This window comes from Colias eurytheme, chromosome 32 (assembly GCF_061535395.1).
Source record: "Colias eurytheme isolate Ceu_HAF_F1 chromosome 32, ilColEury1 Martin Lab GWU primary, whole genome shotgun sequence".
NCBI classification, from domain to species: domain Eukaryota; kingdom Metazoa; phylum Arthropoda; class Insecta; order Lepidoptera; family Pieridae; genus Colias; species Colias eurytheme.
In genome coordinates, this window is record NC_143011.1 from 1,732,474 (window position 1) to 1,742,662 (window position 10,189).

At 36.8% G+C, this 10,189-nt stretch overlaps 1 protein-coding gene across 1 annotated transcript; it reads left to right on the forward strand.

Moving 5' to 3' along the window:
• The first annotated feature begins 320 nt into the window (after positions 1–320).
• Positions 321–1,377, forward strand: LOC149895123 (uncharacterized). Its single transcript, XM_090119277.1, has one exon. It carries the CDS (start codon positions 566–568, stop codon positions 1,364–1,366), a length of 801 nt encoding a protein of 266 aa, XP_089975403.1. The 5' UTR covers positions 321–565; the 3' UTR covers positions 1,367–1,377.
• Positions 1,378–10,189: the final 8,812 nt, after the last annotated feature.

The window sequence follows — 10,189 nt, forward strand, 5'->3', positions numbered from 1 at the left end:
CCCGACTAATAAAATACTTCGATTAAAATACAATAAATTACGTAATAAAACGCGTAAATTCATAGAAAAATCAAGAAATAATTACTATCATAATCAAATTAATCAAAACTACAACAATAGTCACGCTTTATGGCAAATTTTGAATTCATTAACAGGTCGCTGCAAAAATTCAATAGACAACTGTATCTTAAAAGCATTTCATAAAAATAACATAGACATTAAAACAATTGCTAATAATTTTGCACAAGAATTTTATTATAGTATTAAAAAAATCATTCCTGTGGCGGCCAGCTGAGCGAGCGCCGAGCGCATAACGGGACTACGCGCCCTTCACCCCGCGCCCCGCTCCGGCCGCACACGAGAGTTGTCCGCTACGCTTCGCGACTCGCGAGCCTTCACTCCGTGGCGACCAGCTTTAGACGACGGATGTGCGCTCAGTTTTTCTATCCTATTGAATTTATTGTAACGTGCGAATAAACGCATCTTCGTGGATGTTTTGAGATTTTATTTAAACGCTCCTCAAGCATCCCACATTGGTGACCCCGACTTCAAAAAACGTTTTATAATGGAAAAAGAAGACCGATCGGATTTGGAATTGAATAAAGTCGGCGTGCGGCTGCCGCCATTTTGGGCGGATGACCCTGCTTTGTGGTTCGCGCAGGTTGAAGGACAATTCTTTTTAGCTGGAATAACGTCTGATACGACGAAGTTTTACCACATTTCGTCGCAATTAGAACAAAGATTTGCCCAGGAAGTCAAGGATATAATAAAAAATCCTCCAGCTGAGAATAAATATAATAAACTTAAAACAGAATTAATAAAACGGCTAACGGCGTCACAGGAAAGACGAATACAACAACTTTTGGCTCAAGAGGAATTAGGGGACAGAAAACCGTCACAGTTTCTTCGTCATCTACAGAATTTGGCGGGGCCAGCTGTTCCGGACGAATTTCTCAGGACTTTATGGACAGGTCGGTTACCATTAAATATTCAAACAATAATAGCTTCACAAAAAAGTCTCAGTTTAGAAGCGATTGCCGATTTAGCAGATTCTGTTCATGATATTGTACACCCTACCCAACAAGTTTGCACTTTAAATAATAATTTGAATAATAATGAAATTTCAGAATTAAGTAAGCAATTAGAAAATTTAACAAAAGAAGTAGCTTCACTAAAAGGTAATTTCCATAGATCAAGGTCACGTACCCCATCTCGAATAAGAACTAACCGTAACAGGTCAAGATCTAAATCTAGAAATTTCGATTTTTGTTGGTATCATCATAGATTTGGCAAGCGAGCGCATAAATGCATTAAACCATGCAAATTTAATTTGTCGTCGGAAAACAACATGTGCAGCCGGAACTAGCGGCAACCGACTGCAATGTTTCGCCAGGCCGCCTTTTTGTTATTGATAAAATAAGTAAAATAAAATTTCTTGTCGATACAGGTTCTGATTTGTGTGTTTACCCACGCAGAGCGCTCAGGCAATATCGAGAGAAGACTGACTATCAGCTGTTCGCGGCCAACGGCACTGTGATACCTACATATGGCTGGGTGCAGATAAATATTAATTTAGGTTTGCGACGTGATTTTAAATGGCGATTTGTAGTTGCAGATATTAATAAGCCGATAATTGGAGTTGATTTTCTTTCTTTTTATAATCTGTTGGTAGATTGCCGCCAGCAGCGACTTATTGATGGGTTGACGTCACTCCAGGTCACAGCGTCAATTGAGATTCCAACTGACTGCGACTATGGTTCAATTAAGGTAATTTCTGGAGATTCTATTTACCATCAGCTTTTACGCAAATATCCAGACATAACCCGCCCGGCTGGTACACATAAGGAGGTGAAACATAATACCGTTCATTATATTCGAACTACTCCAGGTCCACCCGTTTCCTCACGACCACGCAGGCTGCCACCGGATCGCCTTCAGATAGCACAAAAAGAATTTGAGGACATGCTGCAATCAGGCGTGGCACGCAGGTCAGACAGTTCTTGGTCATCTCCATTACATTTAGCTCCTAAGAAAGACAACGGCTGGAGACCCTGCGGCGACTACAGAGCTTTAAATGCAAGAACTTTGCCAGACCGCTACCCCATCAGACATATTCAGGACTTTACACATTTAATTGCTGGAAGCACTATATTTTCTAAAATCGACATGGTAAGAGCATTTAACCAAATACCAGTTTTCAAGAGCGATATACCAAAGACCGCCATTACTACACCATTCGGATTATTCGAGTTTTGTTATATGACGTTTGGCCTTCGCAACGCAGCTCAGACCTTTCAACGTTTTGTTGATGAAATGCTCAAAGGACTATCCTTTTGTTATGGGTATGTCGATGATATTTTGGTCTTTTCCGCAGATTACGATGAGCACCTGGAACACCTGGATCAATTATTTAAGAGACTTTCAGACTACGGCATGCTTATTAATTCAAGCAAATGTGAGTTTGGTTTACCCAGTATAACCTTCTTAGGTCACAAAGTTACATCAGCTGGAATTAGTCCTGTTGAAGAAAAGGTTCAAGCTGTCGTAGATTATCCAGTTCCGAAGAGTGTAAGAGAACTCCGCCGATTTCTAGGAATGTATAATTTTTATAGGCGTTTCATTCCAGATGCATCTTCTATTCAAGGTCCTCTCAGCCTGGCACTCTCAGGATCTAAAAAGAAAAATAACCAACCTATCGAGATGTCTGATGTCATGCTGGACTCCTTCAATGCCTGTAAGTCGTCTCTTGCGAGAGCAACCTTATTAGCTCATCCTAGGTCCGACTGTGATTTTGCAATTCACACAGATGCCTCTGACATCGCAGTCGGTGCTGTGCTCCAACAACGGGTAAATGATGACTGGCAACCGCTAGCGTTTTTCTCACGCAAACTTAAGCCGTCTCAGGTAAAATATAGTCCGTATGATCGAGAACTGTTAGCCATTTATGAAGCTATACGATATTTTCGACATATGCTTGAGGCCAGAAATTTTACTGTGTACACAGATCATAAGCCGCTGACTTTCATGTTCAAAACTAATCGAGATAAATGTTCACCTCGACAATTTAGATATCTAGATTTTATTTCTCAATTTACTACAGATATCAGGTACGTGACCGGGTCTGAGAATATGGTAGCCGACGCTATGTCCAGAACAGAGGAAATCGCAGACTCTATAAATTTTGAGGAGCTTGCACGCGCTCAAAGTACAGATATTGAGCTGCAAGAACTATTAAATAACAATTCATCTCTTAAACTAGTAAAAGTAAAATTACCAAATTCATCTCATTTCATCTACTGTGACGTGTCTATGCAAAATCCAAGACCGTTTGTTACTAAGGCCTTTCGCGAACAAGTTTTTAATAATCTACATGGTTTAAGCCATCCTGGTGCTAAGGCGAGCATTAAGTTGATTACGCAACGATTTGTTTGGCCTGGAATTAAAAAAGATTGTCGACGCTTGGCGCGAGCTTGCACAGATTGCCAGCGCAACAAAGTCATTCGTCATACAATTTCACCTTTCTCTCAATTTTCTACACCTTCTCAACGTTTTTCGCATGTCCACATGGACATTGTAGGACCATTACCTTATTCTTCTGGTTACAGATATTGTCTCACGATCATCGATAGATTCACGCGTTGGCCTGAGGCAGTTCCTTTACCAGACATACAAGCCGAGACGTGTGCCCGTGCTTTTCTCTCTGGTTGGGTGGCGAGATACGGATGTCCAGAGAAGATCACTACTGACAGAGGAAGACAGTTTGAATCTGATTTGTTTCGTAGCATTTCTTCACTGTTGGGTGCAGTTCATCGCCCTACGACGGCGTATCACCCGGCATGCAACGGCATGGTGGAGCGCTTTCATCGGCAGCTTAAGGCAGCTATCATGTGCCATAAAAATGATCAATGGTCTGAGGTACTTCCACTTGTTTTACTTGGCATTCGCAGCGCTTGGAAGGAAGACATTGAGTCATCTGCAGCTGAGCTAGTGTACGGGGAGCCTCTGCGCCTTCCCGGTGAGTTTCTCGCTCCTAAAGCTCATAGTACTGATTTAACAGATTTTGCATCCCGCCTACGCAATCATTTTCATAATCTCGCACCAAAACCAGCGCACTGGCATACCAGCAAAACCTTTTTCATACCTAAGAGCTTACAAATTGCTGACTATGTTTTCCTTCGCAAAGGCCCCATTAAAAAATCATTAGAATCACCTTATTCTGGCCCGCACAAAGTGATTGAAAGAGGAGAAAAAACATTTAAAATTGACGTGGGAGGCAAGCTTTCGCATGTAACCATAGATAGACTTAAACCTGCTTATTTGCTTACTAAATTACAGGAAGAACCACAACACGATGAGAACAGCAAATCACTACCGTTCAAGACTAGAAGTGGACGAGTGGTTCGCTTCCCCAACTACTATCGACCTTAGCTGTTGGCATCGGTCTCGGCGGGGGAGTAGTGTGGCGGCCAGCTGAGCGAGCGCCGAGCGCATAACGGGACTACGCGCCCTTCACCCCGCGCCCCGCTCCGGCCGCACACGAGAGTTGTCCGCTACGCTTCGCGACTCGCGAGCCTTCACTCCGTGGCGACCAGCTTTAGACGACGGATGTGCGCTCAGTTTTTCTATCCTATTGAATTTATTGTAACGTGCGAATAAACGCATCTTCGTGGATGTTTTGAGATTTTATTTAAACGCTCCTCAAGCATCCCACATTCCTAAATGCAATAAGCGTCTATTATGTGAAAATGATTATTATTATCCACAAAATAAATCAATGCTACTTAAAAAAGCTAACAACAAAAAACTTAATATCAATAAAGCTCCCGGATTCGACAACATTCGATGTATTGACATAAAAAATATATGCACTAAAATCGTAGATATTATAGTTAAATTTATTAATGCATCTATTGTTAATGCTAAATATCCTTTAGAGTTAAAAACTGGAATAATCCGACCTATTCACAAAAAGGGTACGCGAAGTGAGTATGAAAATTATCGCCCGATTACCATTCTTCCGGTATTAGACAAAATCGTGGAAAAATTTATAGCCGAACAAATGCAGAATTTCTATGCCGAAAATAAAATTTTATCTGTCTCTCAATTTGGATTTCAACCGTGTAAGTCAACTTCACAACTTTTGTCAAAATTTACAGATGAAGTAAACTCATGTCTCGATAACAAAAAACATGTACTGCTATTATTTATCGATTATAGTAGGGCATTCGATACACTCAGGCATGACACTCTTATACACAAACTAGACAACTCCGGTATCCGTGGACCTCTTCTGGGATGGTTTAAAGATTATCTTGCTAATAGAAAATTTCGTGTTAAAGTAGGCGATGAAATGAGCAATGAAATGACCATCACCGAGGGTACAGCACAGGGCTCGGTGTTAGGACCTTTATTGTACTTGGCGTATGTAAATGATATGGAACATGTCATCAACCACTGTTCTATCTATCAATATGCTGATGACACCTGTCTAATAGCCTCAGACAAAAATATTAATACTGCAGCTCAACAGTTACAGGAAGATTTTACGCGTATCCTAATGTGGTCGCACGATGCGGGTCTTGTCATAAATGTTAAGAAAACAAAAATAGTACATGTACACTCGAGTCATTTGAAAAACTTTAATAATTTTAAAATCACGGCACACAATCACGTATGTCTTCACAAAGCTACATATTATAACCCGGACTGCTCGTGTGAATGTGTGGACCAAGTGCCTTATTATACTTACTTAGGACTGATTGTTGATAACAGATTTAATTGGAACCATCATATAGACCATCTGTGTGATAAACTTAGGGCCATACTCTCAAAATTATATATCATCAGAAATAAAGTACCATACAAAATTCTTCTCGGTATCTATAGATCATTGGCAGAATCAATAATACAATACGGTATCACAAGTTATGGACGTACATTTAATACTTACATTGATAGAATCACAAATTTACAACTAAGACTAATAAAAAAAATTGTACCTATTAATATTAAAAACAAGTTTAAAGATAAACCTCTCGAACTATTTAGCTATTGTAATGTACTGCCAATAAGACAAATGTTTCAAAAGATTTTTCTCATAGAACAATTTCATAACATAAACTTTCAAAATCCCATTTCGCATCAGTTTGCTACCAGACAAATAACTAATAAAAAATTAATTATTCCTAAAGTACACAATCTTTATGGGAAGCGTACGGCTAATTTCTTATTACCCACTATACTTAATTCTATGCCACAAAAAGTCAAGAAGGATGTTAATATTAAAAACTACAAAATAATATACAAAAGATATTTTCTCGAATTAATTAAAACAATAAAATAAACATAATAAACAACATTGTAATGAACACCCTGTATTTGTATGTCATGAATAGATAAGGAACCGGTTTATGTAGTCACTTCTTTTGTCTTCCTTGCGAATAACAAACGGTGTTTATGCGACTGTGAGCGTTGCTACAAACCTCGTAAGGTTTCGCATCGCAAAATTGTTTTAAATAAATGTGAATTTTTGTTCTCTAATAAATAAAATAAATAAATAAAATTTCGGTAACTCGTAAATTGGCTTGTCGTCGCTACAGTGACATTCGAAAATGAAACAACGATTTACGGAAAAGCACAGATAGAAACGCGTTTAATCGAGATTGGGTATCTAATATTAAGATAATTGGAATACTTAATGAAAATAGGAATTGTAGAGTCAGTAATAATTCAGATTAGTTTATTGATATCATATTAGATACTTACTTAGGTCGAGTGAACGCGTTTTTACAATTCGTTCTATACAAAGTATGTTTTTAACTAAATTTTCGAATTTCATCGTGTATTTTACAATAATTTTGAATGATTTGAATGCGAAATGTACTAATATATGATCAACGTATTGTGATCATCAGTATGCTACAACTATATACCTGGTATATAGGCGGTTATTAAAATTGATTGTATTTAATGTTACTTTTGATACACAATACACACTACTTACTCAGAGGGAAATAAACGCTACCTACTATTTTTATTTGAACATAGGCTAGAATTTACTTTTTCACAAACACGTATATTTTTAAAAGCTTATAGCTATTAGTAGCTTAGCTATTATAGTTTATTAAATACTACATAATATTATATACAGTTTCATGAGCATAAAGGAACAACTCTTTTAGTGTCATTGGTTCAAGTGACGACATGAGACAGTTTGGCATTAATGCCGTGTTGCTATTGGTCTATTAATTGAATACTGCACGGAAACAACACACACTATTCCTTATTATTTTTAAATCGTTTTTTTCAATAAATCTGCAACAAAAAATCTTTATATTTTTAAAAAAAGGTATTTATCAGTTAACTTGGGATACTAATATATTTCTATGGAAATTAACTATTTTTTGCAATAGATATTAAAAATACAGTTAACACATTAAGTGCATTTAATGATATTATACTCTTTGTTTATATAAATACAGAACGATAATTGAATCATCTAAAATAAAACCGGCCAAGTGCGAGTCGGGCTCGCGCACAAAGGGTTCCGTAGCAGCAAATATAATAAATTACAGTTAAATCAACCTATCTCAAAAACTATAAGAGATACTTTGATCAAACCAAAAATCGTTGAAAGAGTTAATTAGCATGCATCACCTCTATTTTTTTTAGAATTTTATACCCCGTAGTTATAAAAATAGAGGGGGGGGGACATACTTTTTACGACTTTGAGAGCTGATATCTCAAAAACCGTTCACTTTAAGAAAAATGTTTTTTAGAAAACTTTATATCATTTTAAAAGACCTTTCCATTGATACCCCACACGGGTATGTACATCGAAAAAAAAAATTTCATCCCTCAGTTACATGTATGGGGGGCCCCACCCCCAATTCTTTTTTTTACTATTTAGTGTCATATTTTTGTAGCGGTTCATACAACACATATTCCCATCAAATTTCATCACTGTAGTACTTATAGTTTCCGAGTAAATCGGCTGTGACAGACGGACAGACGGACAGACGGACAGACGGACATGACGAAACTATAAGGGTTCCGTTTTTGCCATTTTGGCTACGGAACCCTAAAAAGCCAACAAAAAATGTTAAACTTATATTTTCTTCTTATAATTGGGTAAGTTTTTAAAAAATAACTCGTTTTTAATCTTTTTTCAAAAAAATTATCTAACTACAATAATCAAGACAATAATACTATAGTCTATAATAGTCGCATAAAAAAAAAGTATTTATAACCAGTCTTGACAATTTATGAGCGTTTTAGCCACTGTGCTTTGGTAATTTGCCTTTTTTATGGGAAAAAAATCCGCAATATCGATACTTCTTTGGTCCTGCATTTTCGTAAACATTTTATGGATACTCTGGTACCACATATTTTGAAAAAATTGGGCTATTGTCACGTAGAGTCTCTTCAAAGTGCGTGCCACAAGTCGTATTTGCATCCAAGGCACCTTCAAATCTGTGCTTAATTTTTTCATAAAATCTTTGCGGCTCATTGTATTTTATTTATTTATTTTTTTTATTTTTTATTGTGTGATAGGGAAGCGCTTGACCACGATCTCGCCTAATGGTAAGCTGAGATGTGGCCTATGATGGAGCGCGCTTCCCTAGAAGGAAGCATTAGCATTTATCTACATTATTTTGATATTATATGATATAGAAATTGTTAAAATTCTATATCATGCCGTAAAATATCGCCACTGACCACCTATAACTTTTCCTGTATTAACTGAACATACAGGAATATGGTTTTCGGGCTTCTCTTATCTCTTTGTATCCTCAATGTATACCACCATGACATTGTGGCGTTGCCACTTTTATTATCTATATTTTATTATCTGTGGCGTTCCGAAACGGAACGCACTTGATCGAATTTTAAATTGATTCGACGATAGTGAAAATGATTCACTAGGACAATAGTTAATACGCAAAACGCAATACGCAGTTGATACGTATTTAATACCAATACTCAATGATTGTCTCCTGCTAACCTGTACAGACTAGACTCATTGTGGTGACTGGTGAAACATTGTATAGCATTAACAACATAGTACTGTATTATTGAAAGATCGATTAAAGGTTTATTTTACAATCTACGGCTTTCATTATACATGGGTAACAAAACCCCATAACATATTCGGTTTTACTCCGGACAACATCTTCAGCCACCCAATCCCTTTGCTTGAAGTCCAAATCCAGCGGAGGACAATAATCGTCATTTACTAAAATTGAAGGTTTTTCGTCCTAGTATAAAAGTTGTCTGGATCCCATTTTATACTTAATCTATAGTATAATACTATAGATATCATGTGAAACGTGACTTGGAAAAAAATCATTCAAATAAATCACAAAATAAAAATTTGAAACAATTTTAAAAGTTACGAAAAGCCCAATTATACGTCAAAATGACGCACAACATCCTCTTTACAACCAAATGGCGGAATTTACATGGATGAGCCAACTATGTACTGCTAGGTCTCGACGGCTAATGAGTTGATTCTGGATTTTGCAGCGATTCGATGGTAAATATAGAAGAGTTCATACGTCAAATTTACGTAGATTGGACTTCTAGGGTTAAATGCATAAATACCTAAATGATGTTTTGTTTTTATTATCTAATAACGATAAAAAAACCCGTTGATTTCATTCGTTTTTCAAGCTACGTGCATAGTTTTTCCACTAAAAAGCCTCAATTGAGTCATAAAGTACACAAATTTCAAGCATAATAAGTCACATCATTTCTATAAAACCAAAACTGGCAATAATATAAGTCGTGTTGTGCGATTATGAACATAGTGCATAAGGGCATAAGTCGTTATATTATATATAAATAGCTAACTTAATTGTCTTACCATTTAACAATACCTCAGTCATGACCCACAGATCCTCGCACTCCGATTCCCAATTTTGAATGCGATACGATGGAGTGTCGCGTGATATTGCAAAAAGTATTGTTATCGAGGGTACTTATAAAATTACTTACGTTTATCGAAACGTTTTTTGCTTAAAACGGTTTCACAATGCATTTTTCTAATTATTATTTTCATTTCAATAATTAGTTACCTAGCCAAATTATTACAAACAATATTTTCACTCCAACTCCAAGGTATCGTATTACGAGTAGGTACGAGTTAATTGTGTCTTTATGAAGTATAGTAATAAAAAAAAACAAAATA